The sequence below is a fragment of the Podarcis filfolensis genome, assembly GCF_964270895.1.
Source record: "Podarcis filfolensis genome assembly, chromosome: 8".
Taxonomy (NCBI): Eukaryota; Metazoa; Chordata; class Lepidosauria; order Squamata; family Lacertidae; genus Podarcis; species Podarcis filfolensis.
Window position 1 is genome coordinate 9,543,093 of NC_139611.1, and position 19,898 is coordinate 9,562,990.

The window sequence follows — 19,898 nt, forward strand, 5'->3', positions numbered from 1 at the left end:
GGACATCAGGCAGGCCCCTTCGCTAAAACATTTTTGTTTAAGGAAACCTGCCCAGATGTTTATTAGAAAGCCAACGTCTTAATCTGTTTGCAGCCCACTGCTATTTTAACTTTCTGAACGTTTTGAATTATCATAGTTATTTTCCCTACTGGTAATTTTATTGCTTTATTCCTTTTCTGCAAAACTGCTTTGAGGTTGCTGTTGCTGTTTTTTTAACAGCCAAGCGGTTATTAATATATAATATACAATAAGTGTTTTTGAGCAAGTGCGAGACAGAAATCAAGGCAGAAGAAGAACCTGCCAGCCTTTGAGAGAGACGGGCATGATCCGAATTTGCAAGCGAGGCAATGTGCCTAAAACGCTGTCATGGAAAATGCACGATTTGTTTTCATGGAGGCAGGGCTTGTTGGTCCCTAAACAACAGTCCCATCTGATGAAGGCGGAGCTCTGTCGGTCTCGAAAACTGGCGCTGCGCCCCAGCCAAAAGAAACCCCGTGAACTCGCCAGAGATGTTTTGAAGCAGGAACAAGACCTTTCCCTGCTCCTACCGATGGAAGTGGCCGCCTGGGGCGGGGGGGGGGGGAGAGAAGGAGGTGGGAATGGGATTCCAACGCGGTGACCCAGAGAGGGATTTAGCTATGGACCCACACGCTCCCTGGCCGGTCATTCCTGCGTCTGGCCAGCTTCAAAATACACCCGGCGGGGAATGGAGAGGAGACTTTGTCCCGGACTTTGTGTTTTTCCTGCGTCTCCCCCCCCCCCCCCAAGCACAAGTGGGACAAAACTGAGAGCCGAGCTGATTCCATTTGGTGCCAAATTGCTCAGAAAGGAATCTGAGATCTCAGGACGCAGTAGATTTAACCTTCCTGCGGGGCACAACTTGGATAACTTCCAGCGCGCACTGGTGAAAGGGGGTGGGAAGAGGTTTTCTGTGTGTTCTTTTCTGTTGTCGCTGTCCCATCTCAAAGCCCTACCCCCGAGTGTGTCATGATATGATCCAATGTTTATAAATATAGGCCTAGTGAGCATGAGCGTAGCATGGGGGCAGCTATCCCCTCCAAAAAAAATCAATGAAAACCAATACAAATCTGAGGTTCCCCTCCCCCCCCCCCCCAGCATCAAAAATCCTGGCTGCCCATGCTACTGAGGAGTCATAGAATTGTAGCGTTGGAAGGGACCCCAGGGTCATCTAGTCCAACCCCCTGCCATGTAACAGACTCGTCTCCCTCCGTGGGTGGGTGTCAGCTTCTCCCTATTTAAGCCAGTTTGAATCAGAACCTTGTGGCAGGGAGTTCCGTCAGTTACATTTCACAACAGTGCAGACAAGTCCTTTTGATTTGCCTGCCTGGAATCTCTGCTGAATCGGGTGACCCTGAATTTTAGTCTTATCCACTTTCTCCTCTTCCTTTGAGGTTTATAAGCAGAGGTTGGATGCCATCTGTCAGGATGCTTTAGCTGAGATTCCTGCATCCCAGGGGGTTGGACTAGATGACCCTGGGGTCCCTTCCAACGCTACAATTCTATGACTCCTCAGTAGCATGGGCATTGTTGTCGTTTAGTCGTTTAGTCGTGTCCGACTCTTTGTGACCCCATGGACCCGAGCACGCCAGGCACTCCTGTCTTCCACTGCCTCCTGCAGTTTGGTCAAACTCATGCTGGTAGCTTCGAGAACACTGTTCAACCATCTCGTCCTCTGTCGTCCCCTTCTCCTTGTGCCCTCCATCTTTCCCAACATCAGGGTCTTTTCCAGGGAGTCTTCTCTTCTCATGAGGTGGCCAAAGTATTGGAGCCTCGGCTTCAGGATCTGTCCTTCTATTGAGCACTCAGGGCTGATTTCCTTCAGCATGGAGAGGTTTGATCTTCTTGCAGTCCATGGGACTCTCAAGAGTCTCCTCCAGCACCATAATTCAAAAGCATCAATTCTTTGGCGATCAGCCTTCTTTATAGTCCAGCTCTCACTTCCATACATCACTACTGGGAAAACCATAGCTTTAACTATACGGACCTTTGTTGGCAAGGTGATGTCTCTGCTTTTTAAGATGCTGTCTAGGTTTGTCATTGCTTTTCTCCCAAGAAGCAGGTGTCTTTTAATTTGCATATAAGAATGTCAGCATTTTGGGGGTGTGGTGGTGGATTCCAATGTGTGCCAAATGAAAGGTCTGTAGATGCCCCCCCCCAAAAAAAAACCTCCGCTGGGCGTCTCTTCTTATGGGTGCCAACGTACCTGACTCACCCTGGTCCTCTGCTGCCCCCTGCAGGCTGCCTGGAGTTTGTCAAGCGGCAACTTTTCCGCGTAGGGGACGACTGGTACTTCCTCTTCGCCCTGGGGGTCATCATGGCCCTGGTCAGCTTCGCCATGGACTTCACCGTCTCCAGGATGGCCAACGGTAACAGACACCCTCAGACCACTCTCAGTCAGCCTTAGGCTCCTAATCTCTGAAAGGCAGCAGGAGGAACCAGGAGAACGGAGAGCTAAATTATTATTCATCAGATTTATTTAATTGGATTCTTGCATTGCAGCAGCTTGCTCTAGATCAGTGTTTCCCAAATTTGGGTCTCCAGTTGTTTTTGGACTACAACTCCCATCATCCCTAGCTAGCAAGGCCAGTGGCCAGGAATGATGGGAATTGTAGTCTGAAAAAAACAGCTGGAGACCCAAGTTTGGGAAACACTGGGCTAAATGATGATGATGATGATGATGATGATGATGATGATGATGATGATTTTATTATTTATATCCCACCCATCTGGCTGGGTTGCCCCTTTTAAATTAATAGACTTTGCCAAAATTGGTCCATTGTTTTCAATGGGTTCATTGTGAGTGTAAACCTTAGTAAAACCACAGAATTGCAGAGATGAAGGGAGCCAGGGGTCATCTAGTCTAGCCTGCCTGCCGCAATGCTAAAGAATCCCTGACTTAGTTGGGTACTTAGTTGAATATTCTCCCATCAGAGCCCCTGCAGGAAGGATCGTAGCCTCCTCGCATGTATCCCCTTTAATGGGCTCATTCATTTAAAAGACTTCTGTTCTGCCTTTGGGCCCAATTAGCAGCAATTATTGACTTGCAATGCCATTTATAAGAACGACATTGTGGGACGTCGAAGCCCTTAGAACAAAGCCGCCCTCAGGAGCTATTCACAAAACTAACCTTCTTGCACAGCTTTTAAAAGGACTGGGGGAAATGCGAAGGCAGAGGAAGACAGTGTGATGCCCTTCAGTTCACTGCTGGACTCCAACTCCCAGAAGCCTCAGCAGCCCGGATGACCAATGGTCAGGGGAATGATGGGAGTTGGAGTCCAGCAACATCCAGAGTGCCACATATGATTTCCATCTGTCCATTCATAGAATCACAGAATTGGAAGGGAGCCTGAGAGTCATTCAGACAAGTGTTTCCCAATTTTGGGTCTCTAGCTGGGTTGTGGGTGTTGGTTTTTTTGGACTACAACTTCCATCTTCCCCAGACAGCAAGACCAGTGGTCAGGGATGATGGGAACTGTAGTCCAAAAAACCCCAAAAGAAGGCAGAGTAGTGATGGGGGTAGCCAGGGGCAGTAAAGGCAAGTGTCAGGGGCAGTAAATGGCCTGTGTGGTCCTCCAGCCATTGCTGAGGCAGCCCAGCCAGTGATAGGGATGAGGGGAGTTCGAATCCAACTACGTTTGCAGGGCCATGGGTTCCTCCATCCTTGTGTTAAGCCGCCCAGTTTGAACCAGCTGCTAGGTGATGCGTCCAGAAGGACATGTCGATTTTCCTTTCTGTTTCTTTAGCCCACATGTGGCTTTACCAAGAGATTGGGGACTACCCCGTGCTGAAGTACCTCTCCTGGACCATGTACCCCATCGCGCTGTCGGCTTTCTCGACTGGCTTCGCCCAGAGCATCACGCCACACTCTGCAGGTGAGCCTTTGGGTGGGTGAGTGGGAGCAGGAGTCGGCCACTGGCGGCCAAGGGGCGAAGCCTGCCCCAGTCCCAAACCGCCAGCAGCTCAGCAGCCTGCCTGCCTGCCTGATTCCCTGGCAACTTAACAGCAGAGGGAAGAGAAGGAGAAGGAACATTAGGTACTCCTGCTCACCACTTCTGTCTTAACTGTCATATTTGCACCTCCTTTTCCTTCCAAAAAGGGACGCGGGTGGCGCTGTGGGTTAAACCACAGAGCCTAGGACTTGCCGATCAGAAGGTCGGCGGTTCGAATCCCCACGACGGGGTGAGCTCCTGTTGCTCGGTTCCTGCTCCTGCCAACCTAGCAGTTCGAAAGCACCTCAAAGTGCAAGTAGATAAATAGGTACCGCTCTGGCGGGAAGGTAAACGGCGTTTCTGTACGCTGCTCTGGCTCGCCAGAAGCGGCTTAGTCATGCTGGCCACATGACCCGGAAGCTGTACGCTGGCTCCCTCGGCCAATAAAACGTGATGAGCGCCGCAACCCCAGAGTCAGCCACGACTGGACCTCATGGTCAGGGGTCCCTTTACCTTTACCTTCCTTCCAAAAGGAAGCTTGATGCCGCTGGGAAACAGGTTAAGAGCTTTAGAGGCCCTAAGCATTTAATAGATTTTGGTGTCCCTGCACAGTGCTTTTTTCAGGGGGTACGCAGGGGTATGCATACCCCGAAACATTTTGTGAATCTAACAGGAGAAGAAACTAAAAATGTTAAAAATTTTTGTTTCTTCTCTAGCGTGGTGAATCGTCAGTTCCGTTGCTACCCGTGACGGTAGCCTATAAAATGGTGGCTTTCTTGAGTCAAAATGAGAGTACCCTTTAAAGAATGTTTTAGAAAAAAAGCACTGCCCCTGTGTATACCTAATTCAAAATATAAATAATAAACAGTAAAATAAAATTCCACTTTTAGAAATGAAACAAAACCTACAGTAAGATGGAAAATGCTGCTTGTTTTTGTATACTTCCACTTTATTTGTGTTTGAAAAAATTTCTTCTGCTTTTTTTAATTGCAAAATCTTTGATCAGATTCTCAAAACATCTTACGTAACACTTTTGCTACTATACTTAGTAGGCATCCAGCATGCCTTGTTTGTATAGTTGTTCTGTTGGGATTTGTAATATACTTCAACTGAGAAAATGAACGCTCAGCTGAGCAATTTGTAGCCATTAATGTTAAAAATCCGGCAGTGGAAAATTTCCTGCGGTGCCCTGTTTCCCTCGATGGCCGAAGCACGTGCTTGTTTTGCTTAATGGTTAATCCAGCCCTGCCCTGGCAGCATCGTCGGGTAGGGCTGGGAGAGGCTCCCTGCTTGAAACCCAGAGAGCTTCTGCCAGTCAGTGTAGACAAGACGGAGTTCAATAGGCCAAGGGTCTGATCTGGTCTAAAGTGGCTTCTTTAGTTCCTGCATCTTAAGGGAAGGGTCTTCACTCAGCTCGCAAGGAATGCCGCTTATAAGAACAACGTTCTGCTTTGCATGCCAAAGGTCCCTGGGTTCAATGCCCGGCAACTCCAAGTGGAGCCCAAGACCCTGGAGAGCTGCTGCCAGTCAGTGTAGACAGAACTGAGCTGGATGGACTAATTGGCTAACTCAGCAAAGACCTTAAAGTGTAGGTGATAACAGGAGTGATAACAGCAAGAACCTTTATTGAACCACATAACTGGGAAACAGAGGCAAAGCAACTGCTTATATACATTCCTGAAAGGCTGGGCCACTCCTACTCCCAAAGTGATTGGCTGTCTAAACTTCCAAACTGCGAATCACGACTCAGGGTTCAAGGGCCAATGGCAGAGGCCCAAATCCTGAAATGTTCTGTGATTGGACAACGTGTATCAAATCAGAACACAGGAGCTCAGAATCCTCAGTCCAGACTTAAGGTAAAGGTAAAGGTACCCCTGCCTGTACGGGCCAGTTGTGTCCGACTCTAGGGTTGTGCGCCCATCTCACTCTAGAGGCCGGGAGCCAGCGCTGTCCGGAGACACTTCCAGGTCACGTGGCCAGCGTGACGAAGCTGCTCTGGCGAGCTAGCACCAGCGCAGCACACAGAAACGCCGTTTACCTTCCCGCTATAAAGCGGTACCTATTTATCTACTTGCACTTAGGGGTGCTTTCGAACTGCTAGGTGGGCAGGAGCTGGACTGAAAGATGGGAGCTCACCCCGCCGCGGGGATTCGAACCGCCGACCATACGATCGGCAAGTCCTAGGTACTGAGGTTTTACCCACAGCGCCACCCGTGTCCCTTCACTCCAGACTTAAGCTCAGGCAAACACAGGCCACTGAATACATAACAGGCCTCCTGTGAGGTGGGCCAGGGAGAAGGCTGTTGGGTGGGGCCAATGCAGAAAGAAAAGAGGCAGATCCTCCTTAGGAGGCCACCAGGAACATCTTCCTAGACTGGCTGGAGGTCCTAAAACAACCTGGAATCTCCTCCCTGTGTGCTCCTTCCAGGTTCCGGCATTCCTGAGCTCAAGATCATCCTGACGGGGGTCATCCTGGAAGAATACCTGGCCATCGAGAACTTTAGCGCCAAAGTCGTGGGCCTGACCTGCACCCTGGCATGCGGGAGCACCATCTTCCTTGGGAAAGTCGTAAGTGACCCGTTGGTCGGTCAAAGGGAAGCAGCCCATGGCCTCTAGGTTGCAGAGCTTTTCTTCACTGTTTACACCAGGCGCCCCCAACCTTTGGCCCTCCAGGTGTTTTGGCCTACAACTCCCATGATCCCTAGCTAACAGGACCAGTGGTCAGGGATGATGGGAATTGTAGTCCAAAACATCTGGAGGGCCGAAGGTTGGGGATGCCTGGTTTACACCCTGTGACTGTTCGCAAAGAGGCTCACACCCCCAGCAGCTTTAGAGCAAGGTAGCTTGGGTCTAGGAGAGGAGGCGAGTTGGTGGACTATATGGGATTGGCAGAAATGACTGGCAGAATCCGAGACCAGGGAGAAGAGTCGGTGGAAGAAGATTGGAAGAAATTTAAAGACTATCTACAGAAATATTGTAACATTAATGAATGTTAGAATGATGTTGGATAGAAATTAAGTGGTTTCCAGCTGTAATGCTTTAAGAGAATATGAAAAAAGGGTTATAAATAGGTAAAAACATAATTAAAATGATGTTGGATTGGAAATAAGTGGTATTAGCAACAAAGTTAATAAGAATATGCAAAAATGAATTGATAATGGATGAAAATACAGAGTTATAAAATGTTAAGATATAGAGTTAAGATAAATGAAAGAGGGTAAGGATTTGCTGATTTGATTATTTAAATGGGAATACAAGAAGGGGAGGTGTGAGGAGGTCAAAGAAACAAGCAAATGAGTTTTAAGTTATGAAAAATTGAATTGTTTTTAATTTTTCTTATTTTTTCTGTGTTTTTATATGCCGTATTTTTATTTTTATTTTTTCTTTTATTATGTGTTCTTGCATATTTGTTTTTGTAAAATTTCAATAAATATTTCTTAAAAAAAAGAAAAAAAAGAGAGGAGGCGAGTTGGCGGCCTGCAACTTTTGCCTCCAGGTTCACTCAAGAAACTTGGGTCAGTTGACCATGCCACCCTCTGCAGGAGATACACCGGATTCCTACAGAATCATAAAATTGTAAAGTAGGAAGGGATTGCAATAATAATAATAATAATAATAATAATAATAATAATAATAATAATAATAATAATAATTATTCAGATGTCTTCTAAAAGTCAGCTAGTTGTTTATTTCCTTGACCTCTGGTGGGAGGGCGTTCCACAGGGTGGGCGCCACTACCAAGAAGGCCCTCTGCCTGGCTCCCTGTAGCTTCACTTCTCGCAGTGAGGGAACTGCCAGAAGGCCCTCAGAGCTGGACCTCAGTGTCCGGGCTGAATGATGGGGGTGGAGACGTTCCTTCAGGTATACTGGACCAAGGCTGTTTAGCGCTTTAAAGGTTAACACTGACACTTTGAATTGTGCTTGGAAACTTTCTGGGAGCCAATGTAGGTCTTTCAGGACTGGTGTTATACGGTCTCGGCAGCCGCTCCCACTCACCAGTCTAGCTGCCGCATTCTGGATTAGTTGTAGTTTTTGGGTCCCCCTCAAAGGTAGCCCCACATAGAGCGCATTGCAATAGTCCAAGCGGGAGATAACCAGAGCATGCACCACTCTGGTGAGACAGTCCCCTGGCAGGTAGGGTCTCAGCCTGTGTACCAGATGGTGGTTCACCAATCTCATGCAATGTAGGAATCGCAGCCCAAGCATCCCTATATAATTGTAGAATCCCTTCCTCTACTAATCTGCCCTCCTCTTGTCTTCCTCCAGGGGCCTTTCGTTCACCTCTCCAGCATGATCGCTGCCTACTTAGGGAAGATTCGGACCAGTGTCTCTGGGGAATATGAGGTAAGGAGCAAGGGGACAGCCACCCCCCACCCCCCACCAAGGCTAAGGGGTGGAGTGGGCCTGCCCAAGCATTCCTTCACTAGATTGATAAATGTAGTGTTATGTACTGAGTTGAATAGGATCCAAACTGCAGCAGTCTGATTGGTCCTAGAACAATAGGATCCAAAAGGCAGCAGTCTGATTGGTCCTAGAACAATAGGATTCAGAATGCAGCAGTCTGATTGGTCCTAGAACAATGCAGCAGTATGATTGGTTGGCAGGAACCACCCAATCATGCTCCAGATAGAAGTGAATCCACAACCTGATTGGCTTACAGTAGAATTCCGGAATTAGCCAATCATGTGCAGCCCATTGTGTAAATAATGTATATAAAGCAGATACTTTGAGGGGACCTTCATTCATTCCTCCTCACCACCATGAGCTGAATAAAGAGCATGAAATCACTTTGCGACTCTGAGTATATTTCATGTAGATTCATTGTCCCTCTTGACACCTTCCTACAGTCACAACCAGGGTGGCTGAAAAGGTGATTTCTGCCCCCACAAAATAACCACCCCACCGCATTTTCAGTGGGTGCTTTTGAGGCAGGGGAGACAGAGGAGAAATTCGAGTCCATTCACGTTAGAGGTGAGTCCAGAACAATACGCATGTTAGGAGCTCGTCCTACACTCGAGTAGGACCCTGGTAAAGACACATGCCCAACTGGCATGTTCTCTCCCTCCTGATATTTCGTTCGGGATCTTCAAGAGCTTTCTTCAGCCCGAACATCACAGCGACCAATGCCAATTGACACCGGCACACTTAGGGATCCGCAGAGTCTTCGCAACTTGCGTGACAGGCCTCAGCAACTCAGCATTTTGGCTAATCTACTTTATTTACATATAAACACACACGGAGCACTACAACATGGCTCTCTCTCTCTCTAGCAACAGACAGCAAAGAGAAAAAGAACAAAGGACAATAGTCCCACTTCACGGAACACAGTAACACAAACATCCTGTCACTTCCCACTCTGTGGAGTCAAAACATATACTGTCATGTGATAGACAAAAATCCCATGACTGCAATCATGGAGCAGGAATTCTAACAACGCAAACCTAAATTGCAGCCATCCTCTGAAATTTGGACCTTTCCAAATTTTGCAAGCCAGTGTCAGGTGTACAGAAATGCATAGAACCAGGGCAAAGTGTACATAAAGAGCATGCATTAGGGAAAAGCAACATACACAAATGTGTTATATTAAGAGAAATGGCTTTGCAAAAAAAAAAAAGAAAAAAAAATGTGTACATTAGGCAAAATCACACACACACACACACACACACACACAGATGAGCCTATCAGGAACTAGGAACAACATTCGCACTAGAATATTGCAGATCTCATTTATTTTATTTTTCAAAAATCACTAACTAATGTTGAAATGAGAACTGGATTTAAGAGGTTGAGAAATGATAAACGGAGAGGAACAGGAAGGAACGGATTGTCTCCCCCAATCTTTGCTCAGATTAATAATCTGAGCACAGAGCTGGAAAGGGGTCAAACTGGAGTGGCTCCTGCTGGCTTGGAAGGCAAATGCAGCACTCAGCACCCATTCTGGAGCCCTGGGGGGATTCATGCTCAGCCGCGCTGGCTCTCAGGCAGATGCAAGAGGCACTTAGCAAACGGATCTCTCTTCCTCCTAGAATAAGAGCAAACAGAACGAGATGCTGGTGGCTGGAGCGGCTGTTGGAGTGGCCACTGTCTTCGGGGCTCCCATCAGCGGTAAGAGAAACAAGCACACAGACCAGTAAAGCTTTGCCCTACCCCGTGGCTCAGATTCAGTAAACCTAGCTGGCAAGTGGCTTGCAAAGTTTACAGAGCTTGGAGTTTGTGCGTGTTTGGTGAAAACGCTTTGTGTCGCGCTGTCAAGCAGCTCATGTCTAAAGCGGCAAACCGGTGGTCATTGGGGGAAGGGGGCTGTGTTGGCGAGGGGCCTGCAAAAACCACACCTCTCCACTCTGGTTTGAAATGGGTAAGAGACCCCCCAAAGCTCTGGGCAGCGAGACAAGGTATGCAGACTCCTCTGGGTGCCTCAGCTGAGGGATCCAGTCACGGCCGTGGAGGAAGTCAGGGGCAGAGCACAGGAGGCGACAAACAGCAAACTGTAATAAACAGAAATCTGCCCTTATTCCCTTATGGGGGACACAAGAGCCCTTATAGAGTCCTTTGTAGCTTCTCCATCGGTCGGAGAAAATAACAGAGGCCAACCAGAGAATATTGAGAAGCAAAGCAGCTAGTAAGCCTGATCTTTATTGATCTGTTGCAACAGGGTGCTCCCCTCACACACAGGAAAGGAGGAGGAACCCAGAACAAAGGTGTGCCCGCTCTTATATAGACATTTTAAATTGCCTGCCCTGGAGTCCAAGACCACACCCAGAAATATCATACATATATCAGAAAGGGGTGTAGCTCAAGACCACCCCCTAGATACATCATACCTATATCACAGAAAGGGCAGTCTACAACAGAAATCTGAGTGCATTGTTTACCTCCTGTCTGGCAGGTTACCTGTTAATGCTTACTTGATTGGATACCCTGGGGAGCCTGGCCAGTCTTTTGTAATGACAAATACTTAGTTCCTGAGCCAGGTCACAGGCTCACCCTATTCATACACAGACATACCCTTAAGACAGGATTTGTGAAGGAAAAGACAATGGGGAGGCTTTTCCATTTTCCTTTGACCTTGCAGAGAAATGTTTGAGGTCAATTGAGGTCAAAGTCCTGAAACCATCTGGGAGGGACAAAATGGTTTCAGGACTTTCCGTGGGGTTTCAGACATGTGGTTTATATATCGATGTACATACTTGATTGGTGCATTTATGAACATTTATTATTATTATAATATATATATATATATATATATATATATATATATATATATATATAAAGGTAAAGGGACCCCTGACCATTAGGTCCAGTCGTGGCCGACTCTGGGGTTGCGGCGCTCATCTCGCTTTATTGGCCGAGGGAGCCGGCATACAGGTCATGTGGCCAGCAGGACTAAGCCGCTTCTGGCGAACCAGAGCAGCGCATGGAAATGCCGTTTACCTTCCCGCCGGAGCGGTACCTATTTATCTACTTGCACTTTGATGTGCTTTCAAATTGCTAGGTTGGCAGGAACAGGGGCCGAGCAATGGGAGCTCACCCCGTTGCGAGGATTCGAACTGCCGACCTTCTGATCGGCAAGTCCTAGGCTCTGTGGTTTAACCCACAGTGCCACCCGCGTCCCATATATATATATATATATATATATATATATATATATATATATCCCATACACACACACACACACACACACACACACACACATGACCTTAATTTTTTTATTTCAAAACTTTATGAGTTTCTTATCTATGGTTTCTCCCAACTTTGAAGGCATCAATGCATCTCCCTGCCAAGGCACAAGGGAGCCTAGGTCTGCCTCTGGTCGGGGCATATTGGCTGCCAGTTGCCGACCTCTGCCTTACCTGTTTTCTTCACCTGCCCATTCTCCTCCTAATCTGGTCCCACCCAGGGGTCCTCTTCAGCATCGAGGTCGTGTCCTCCCATTTCGCCGTCCGGGACTACTGGAGGGGATTCTTCTCAGCCACTTGCGGGGCCTTCATGTTTCGCCTGCTGGCTGTCTTCAACAGCGAACAAGGTGAGGAAGCTGAGCAGAGTTGCTGGGGAAGTGCAAAGCGGGTGGGAGGAGAGAAACTCTTGCTTCCAGTTTGCTCTGCAGTGTTGGGCGCCCTGGCCAGCGTGCTCATCCACATAGTAAACACCTCTGCCCAGCTGCTGCTTTTTCTGGCAAGCTAAGCACAATCTTAGGCTCTTACCTTGCATGGGCTGGAAATAGATTTGATGGGGGGGGGGGTTGCTGGGAGACAGCAGTTTAAGCCTCACATGTGGAAATAATAATAATAATTTATTTATACCCCACCCATCTGGCTGAGTTTCCCCAGCCACTCTGGGCGGCTCCCAATCAAGTGTTAAAAACAATACAGCATTAAATATTAAAAACTTCCCTAAACAGGGCTGCCTTCAGATGTCTTTTAAAGAGAAGATAGCTGCTTATTTCCTTCACATCTGAAGGGAGGGCATTCCACAGGGCGGGTGCCACCACCGAGAAGGCCCTCTGCCTGGTTCCCTGTAGCTTTGCTTCTCGCAATGAGGGAATCGCCAGAAGGCCCTCAGCGCTGGACCTCAGTGTCCGAGCAGAACGATGGGGGTGGAGACGCTCCTTCAGGTATACTAATATTCTAAACTGACCACAACTGCCCTGGAAAGAGATGACTGAGCAATTGTGGCCACCTTGTTGGAAGTGCCGAACCCTCAGTGCCGAACCCTTGCTGCAAAATGGAAGGGAAACTAGGGCTGCCATACGCTTGAAAATGGCGTCTGGGCAGATTTTCGCAGAATCGGCAAAATGTCTGGGGAAACCCCAATGTATGGCAAGTAGGATGTTTGTTTGTTTTAACTTTAAAAAACCCTTTAAAATCCCAAAAATGTTTGATTCCCCCCACCCCTAAAGGAAAAAAAGCTCCACAACTTTTGTCCGGATTTTCACTTTTGCGAATATGGCAACCCTAGTTAAACAGGCTAGGTGGGTCCCCCTCCCTAGAACCCCTTCCCTTCCCTTCTTCACCATTTCCCCCATGCAGTGGAGGATGGTCTATGTGTGCAAAGGGGGGCTTTGCCCCACCAATCTCAGTCTTCACCCCTCCAGGCCCACCTGCCTGCCTGCCTGCCTCCCTTTCCCAAAGGGTCATCTAGTTCTAACCCCCACCCACCAATGCAGGAACCACAGCTAATCCTCAGTGTTGCCCTTGAAGAAGAACTAGCTGGGAGGCGAAAAAGAAGGATGGAAGGAGCAAGGCTAGGAGCAGTTTCCCTGTCGTTGGCTCTGGCGCCACCTACTGTTGGGCTCCCTGCCTCCCACCCTACCAGCAACTACCGATGCTGCGTGAAAATGTTTCCAGAACAGGGTTTCCCAAACTTGTCTGGTTTCGGACTACAACTCCCAGCATCCCTAGCTAGCAGGACCAGTGGTCAGGGATGATGGGAACGGTAGTTCAAAAACAACTGGAGACCCCAGTTTGGGAAAAACCCTGGACCTGGATGTTGGTGATGGAGGAAGGCTCTCTGGGGACAAACCTCAGCAGCCACGGTGAGCAGGTGATGGGTGCTAAACAATGTGGCTCGCTGGTTCCCCCGCCTGGCTGTGCAAGAGCAAAGTGGGGTTTGGCCCCAAGCAAATGGCCTTCTGCAAATGTCGGCCATCGGTGGGGTGGGGGGCTTAAGTGAGACGGGGGAGAGAAGAGGGGAAAGTGAGAAATTGGGGAAGGGGGTCTTGGGTGGAAGGAAAGTGGGGGGGGGACACAGGTAGACGAGGAAGGGTGCTTCTATTTTTGTGGGCACCCCTGTTTTGTGTTTAAAACACCTCGCTTTTTCTCCCTTCCCAGAGACCATCATGGCTCTTTTCAAGACCAGCTTTAAGATTGACTTCCCCTTTGACCTGCCAGAGACATTCTTCTTCATGTTCCTCGGGTGAGATGGGTGAGGGATTTTGGGGTCAGGTCCACCCCATATATTTAAAGCATCCCCTCAATAATTCTGGGAACTGGAGTGTGCTGTTATAGGGGAAACTAGGGGGGTTGGCTTTTGCTGCCAAACTCCTGAAGGCACTGAGTCCCCTAAGTCAATGGTCGGTCAGAGATGAATGGATGGAGGCAAGATCCATAGAAAGCAAGGGGGATTTTTATTTTTCTGTTGCAACAGAGTTCTCTCCTCTCCTTGCAAGGAGGTAGGAGAAACCCAGAACAATGGTGCACAAGCCCCTATAAAGACTTTTGAAATTGCCCACCCTGTACCCCAAGACACCCCCCAAAAAATCATATATATATTACAGAAGTGGTCCCCAGCAGATATTTGAGAGTGTTGCTTCTCTCCTCTCTGCCAGGATACCTGATAAATGCCTTAAAGGTAAAGGTAAATGGACCCATGACCATTAGGTCCAGTCGTGGCTGACTCTGGGGTTGCAGAGCTCATCTCGCTTTATTGGCCAAGGGAGCTGGCGTACAGCTTCCAGGTCACGTGGCCAGCTTGACTAAGCCGCTTCTGTCGAACCAGAGCAGCGCATGGAAACTCCGTTTACCTTCCCGCCAGAGTGGTACCTATTTATCTACTTGCACTTTGACGTGCTTTCGAACTGCTAGGTTGGCAGGAGCAGGGACCGAGCAACGGGAGCTCACCCCGTCGCGGGGATTCGAACCGCCGACCTTTTGATCGGCAAGTCCTAGGCTCTGTGGTTTAACCCACAGTGCCACCCGCATCCCGATAAATGCCTTACTTGGTTGTATTTTCTGGGTAGCCTGGCCATTCCTTTGAGATGGTAAATACTTTAGTTCCTGAATCTCTTACACATAGTGATAGTTTGCTCAGCTTAACAGATACTTGCCGGACTGTATTTGAAAAGGGAGGTAAGCCTCTACAGTCCAAAGACAACTGGAAAGCTTTTCCCATTTCCTTCCTCCTTGCAGAGAAATATATGAGGTCAAGTTGAGAGAGTCAAAATGACTTCAGGATTGCTCTCCTGTACTATTTCAGACATGTGGTTTATATACTTGTGCATGTGTTTGCCTTGTACATTTATGAACATTCATTCTATATTTGAGACCTTAGAATTCTTATAACAGTGTCAAGGCTTCTGGGGGGGCGGAACTACAGTTTCCAGGGTCCTTCATGGGGGCACCATGTGCTTGAAATGTGCTCTGAATGTATGGGGGTGGATGTGACCCATCTCCTTCCTTGCAATGCAGCCTTGGGGTGAGGGTGACACTGAAGGGGTATTGTGTGCCCAGCAGCCAAAGTGACCCTAACCTCCCTCCCTCCCTCCCCTGTTTCTTTGCAGTGCAGTCTGTGGGGTGGTGAGCTGTGCTTACCTCTTTTGCCAGCGCTGGTTCCTGGGCTACGTCCGGAGGAACTGCTTCACAGCCAAGCTGCTTGCAGAGGAGTAAGTCATACCTTGGGAGTGGGGGCCATGCGCTGGGGGGGCATGCGGGGTGAGGTCCTGCAAGGACCGACCGACTGGCCTCGAACACACTGCTGCCTCTCAGCCTCAGTTTCCCACTCTGCAAAACGGGAACAACAGAAGTTTGCCTCGCCTGGTTGTTGCATGGGCGATAAATGTTCCATGAAAGCATAAATGAATCGTAGCAGCTGACATTCTCCTTTCACATATTTGGGGTCTTCTTGGGTTTTCCATGACATAGGGATTACAAAAAATATATATTCTGGCTTTGGGAACAGAATGAGCAGGGTATAGAAAAAAAGCATATTGTGCGCAAGGTATTTAAAAGTGAGTGACAGTAGAGGGGTCAGCAAACTTTTTCAGCAGGGGGCTGGTCCACTGTCCCTCAGACCTTGTGGGGGGACGGACTATATTTTTTTTGTGGGGAGGGAATGAATGAATTCCTATGCCCCACAAATAACCCAGAGATGCAGTTTAAATAAAAGCACACATTCTACTCATGTAAAAGCATGCTGATTCCTGGACCGTCCGCAGGCTGGATTTAGAAGGCGATTGGGCCGGATCTGGCCCCCAGGCCTTAGTCTGTCTACCCATGGTAGAGATGGACCAACATTTTATTATTACTTCCTCCATCACCCCGAGAAAAAATATTCTCCCTTGTATGCAAGCTTTCGGGACACGGGTGGCGCTGTGGGTAAAACCTCAGCACCTAGGACTTGCCGATCGTATGGTCGGCAGTTTGAATCCCCGCGGCGGGGCGGGCTCCCGTCGTTTGGTCCAAACTCCAGCCCACCTAGCAGTTCGAAAGCACTCTTAAGTGCAAGTAGATAAATAGGCACCGCTTTATAGCGGGAAGGTAAACAGCGTTTCCGTGTGCTGCGCTGGTGCAGGCTCGCCAGAGCAGCTTTGTCACACTGGCCACGTGACCCGGAAGTGTCTCCGGACAGCGCTGGCCCCCGGCCTCTTAAGCGAGATGGGCGCGCAACCCCAGAGTCGTTCACGACTGGCCCGTACGGGCAGGGGTATCTTTACCTTTACCTTTATGCAAGCTTTCAAGTGGCACAGAAATCCTCAGCACCTTCTGCCTGGTGGAAGAGCTTTGTGATGCCTGGAAAATGTACAGATTCCTCCACCAAATGATCTTTTCTATTTTTGCTTTGAGCTGTGTGTGACTTGCTGGTCTGCCATCAGAGTGAGCTTTGAGCAGGGAAGCCCTGCTTTTCGTTTTCAATCCTGAAAAGTAACCCTAGTTTTTTGTCTGTTTGTTTCTGGTACCTTTTTCCAGGAAACCTCTTTACTCGGTGCTGGTTGCCCTCCTGCTCTCCTCCATCACCTTCCCATCGGGCCTGGGGCAGTTCATGGCCTCTAGGGTAAATACTGGGTATCACTCTCCTTCCCAGCACAGAGCACACTGGAGCATATGCAGAGTGCCACCCTCTCCCTGCTGAATAACAACAGGTGGCACCCACAGGACTGATAACAGCCAGTGAACTGGCCAAAGGCCAACCTGTCTGGTGGCACAGAAAGAGGAACCCACCGGCCCCCTCACAGACAAAAAGGGGGAGGGTGGGTGGGCGTTTGTGCTCCTGTTTGCGCCAGCCCATCCAGACCCCCATCTTTCCTCCCCTGCAGCTGAGCATGAAGGAACTTCTCACCTCCCTCCTTGACAACCACACCTGGAGCGCCCTTTCCCAAAACGCATCGCTGGCCAGGCCCCTTCAAGTCGACACCCACAACCTGTGGCTCGAGTGGTGGGACCCCAACATCACCATCTTTGGCACGCTGGCCGTCTTCCTGTTCATGAAGGTACCTGGCCCGCTTCTGAAGCACGGGGGGGGGGTGGCTCTCTGATGAGGGAGGAAGGGTTCAGGCGACTCCCCTCCCACTTCTGTTACGGTGCTTTCACCCTCAGGAGTTGGAGTGTTCTCAGGCATGCCGTGGCATCACAGGCTGTCTGAAAGCAAGCGGCCATTACCCTCGGCCTCACTTTTCCACGCTCTTTTCACAGTTCTGGATGCTGATCCTGGCCACCACCATGCCGATGCCCGCTGGGTACTTCATGCCCGTCTTTGTTTATGGTAAGTGCCCCCCCATCTCCCTGCATCAGATGACCCCCCCCCATCCATACTGGGTCACAGAATCAAAGAACTGGAGAGTTGGAAAGGTGACCTTGTCCAGCCCCCTGCAATGCAGGAGCCACAGGTAAACGCAGGATCAGTTTCGCTGGTCTCATCTGCCAAGTACCAAACGGGCTGGAGAAGGGGATCTCCATGACAGTTAATCCAGTTCAAAACCAGTTTGAGCGTGCAGTGTAGACATGTTCTGGAAAGGATTGTCGCGGAGATGCAACCGGTTTCTTTCTGCCTCGTCGTCCTCCTCCTCCTTCCCCACCCCCATGACAGGAGCTGCGCTCGGGCGCCTGGTGGGGGAGACCACCGCCTTCCTCTTCCCCCAGGGCATTTCATCAGAGGGGGGCTCCAGCCTCATCACTCCTGGAAGCTACGCACTGGCAGGTGAGTCTGCAACGCAGGTGGGGTGGGCACTTGCTACAGGGCAAGCCAATAAGCCACGGCAGCCAAAGGTCTAGGCAACTACGGCTTGGCAGACACTTGCCAACTTTGCCACACGGCCCCTTCCCCTCCACCCCAGGGACTCACGGTTGCGATGACAGTGAGTGCCTCTGTTCACTACAATTCTGCGGGGGGGGGGGCGTCTGGAGGATGTCCTTGGTTCCTCTCCCAATTCTTGGGGTCCTGTATACAGGGAGGGTTAGAGGAGCTGGCCGGCCACTGAAATGTCCTCATCAGCATCGTGCAAAAATGGACCAGGTTGCAAGAGGGGTGGGGCCCCTCTGGGCTCCAAGGTGGGCCTTTCTTCCTCCGCCCCCCTCACCTTGCTGCTAGGTAGGAGAACACGAGCCAGAGAGGTGTGAAAGAGCTGGGTTGGGCCAGAGACTGAGGGACTTGCTTGCTCCGTGCTGGATCAAAAGTGGCAACCAATGGAGAAGCAAGATTTCTTCGGATGCCGTGACCCCCCCCCCTCCATAGGTCATACATATATGTGAATAGAACCGTATACAGTGGAGCCCTGTTCGCACCCCGAAGCAAACGCAACCCGCGACTGCGCTTCTGTGGGTTGCGATTCGGCACTTCCGCGCATGTGTGTGACGTCGTTTTGACCGTCTGCGCATGCGTGAGCAGCGAAACCCGGAGCAAGCGCTCAACCTGAAGCAACTTCGACCCGAGGTATGACTGTATCTTGAAGACGCCACAGTCTCCGCTGACCTTTATTCAGAGGAAACCGAACCTGGAATCCCTGGAGTCCCGCGCAGCTCAGACACACTGGGGGGGGGGGCGTGTTGCAGGGGGAGGCCACAACCGTTAATCCCGGTGCGATACCAGCACAGAGGAGGGCCAGCTCTGCCATTAGGCAGGGCTGGAGGACAGAGCTGTGTTCGATTCATGACTTGTCCTCCCCACCACTGAGCTCCTCTGCTCTGGTGCGGAATGCCATCCTCTTCAAGCAAGATGCAGACCCCAGCCAGCTCAACTCTGGGACTTGGAATAGGAATTGGGGCGGCTAACAAGGGACCCACGCCCAGGGTGAGTCGCCGGCCTGCCTCAGGACCCCGCCTTCAGGGACAACCCTTGCTCTAGATTCTGTTTTCCTCCCTCCAGGGGCAGCAGCCTTCTCTGGCTCGGTCACCCACACCCTCTCCACGGCCCTGCTGGCCTTCGAGATGACGGGGCAGATTGCCCACATCTTGCCTGTCATCCTAGCCGTGCTCATCGCCAACGCCATCGCCCAGAAGTTCCAGCCCTCCTTCTACGACGGCACCATCATTGTCAAGAAGCTGCCCTACCTGCCGCGCATCCGGAGCAGGCACATTGGGTGAGGTGAAACCCCCTCCCACGTCGCAGGGTGCGGGGAGCAGGTGGGGACACTGTTTCTCGCCCTCCCACTCCCATTGAGGGGCATCCCAAGAGCCTTCTCAGACATGCTGCTTGCTGATGAGGGAAAGGACACTCTGCCCACGCTCAGAGTCTCTCTTGCCTTATGCCGCTTTGCGTATCGGGAAGGGCCGTAGCTCAGGGGCAAAGAGTCTGGTTTGCGAGCGGAAGGTGCAAGGTTGTCGCGAAGTGAGTTGGCTGGTAAATCACACATTTCAATAGTTGGGAGTGAACGCTTTACGGATTTGGCTGAGGGTCAGGCCTGTTTCGCACAGCAGCTCGTTCCCTGTAGATCAGGGGTCAGCAAACTTTTTCAGCAGGGGGCCAGTCTACTGTCCCTCAGACCTTGTGGGGGGGGGGGCGGACTATATTTTGAAGGGAAAAATGAACCAATTCCTATGTCCCACAAATAACCCAGAGATGCATTTCAAATAAAAGCACACATTCTACTCATGTGTAAACAGGCTGATTCCTGGACTGTCCGCGGGCCGGATTTAGAAAGCGATTGGGCCAGATCTGGGCCTCGGGCCTTAGTTTGCCTACCCATGCTGTAGGTCTTACTCCACGAAATCAGTTGCCGAGACTAAAAGTCCCTACCTCCCC

The 19,898-nt window shown here is 50.0% G+C and overlaps 2 protein-coding genes across 6 annotated transcripts in view; one reads left to right on the plus strand and one right to left on the minus strand.

Annotated features, from left to right (window-relative positions):
- FAM131C (family with sequence similarity 131 member C) overlaps positions 1–19,898 on the minus strand; it is a 569,848-nt gene that overhangs the window by 535,373 nt on the left and 14,577 nt on the right. Inside the window, exon 7 of one of the 2 annotated variants that reach the window (XM_083629674.1) lies at positions 4,440–4,457. The exons of the other annotated variant lie outside the window; for it this stretch is intronic. The gene's annotated coding sequence lies outside the window, so the exon portion shown is untranslated. Of the gene's footprint in view, positions 1–4,439; positions 4,458–19,898 lie in introns of those variants that run through there. 2 annotated transcript variants of the gene reach the window in all.
- LOC310769741 (chloride channel protein ClC-Kb-like) overlaps positions 1–19,898 on the plus strand; it is a 46,527-nt gene that overhangs the window by 22,621 nt on the left and 4,008 nt on the right. For all 4 annotated transcript variants that reach the window (XM_083629427.1, XM_083629426.1, XM_083629425.1 and 1 more), the window contains 13 exons: positions 2,259–2,387; positions 3,765–3,893; positions 6,379–6,518; positions 8,217–8,294; positions 9,977–10,055; positions 11,848–11,973; positions 13,778–13,862; positions 15,226–15,327; positions 16,631–16,715; positions 16,978–17,151; positions 17,354–17,423; positions 17,748–17,858; positions 19,023–19,236. In XM_083629427.1, coding sequence (XP_083485553.1) covers positions 2,259–2,387; positions 3,765–3,893; positions 6,379–6,518; positions 8,217–8,294; positions 9,977–10,055; positions 11,848–11,973; positions 13,778–13,862; positions 15,226–15,327; positions 16,631–16,715; positions 16,978–17,151; positions 17,354–17,423; positions 17,748–17,858; positions 19,023–19,236 — 1,522 coding nt within the window. The remainder of the gene's footprint in view (positions 1–2,258; positions 2,388–3,764; positions 3,894–6,378; positions 6,519–8,216; positions 8,295–9,976; positions 10,056–11,847; positions 11,974–13,777; positions 13,863–15,225; positions 15,328–16,630; positions 16,716–16,977; positions 17,152–17,353; positions 17,424–17,747; positions 17,859–19,022; positions 19,237–19,898) is intronic.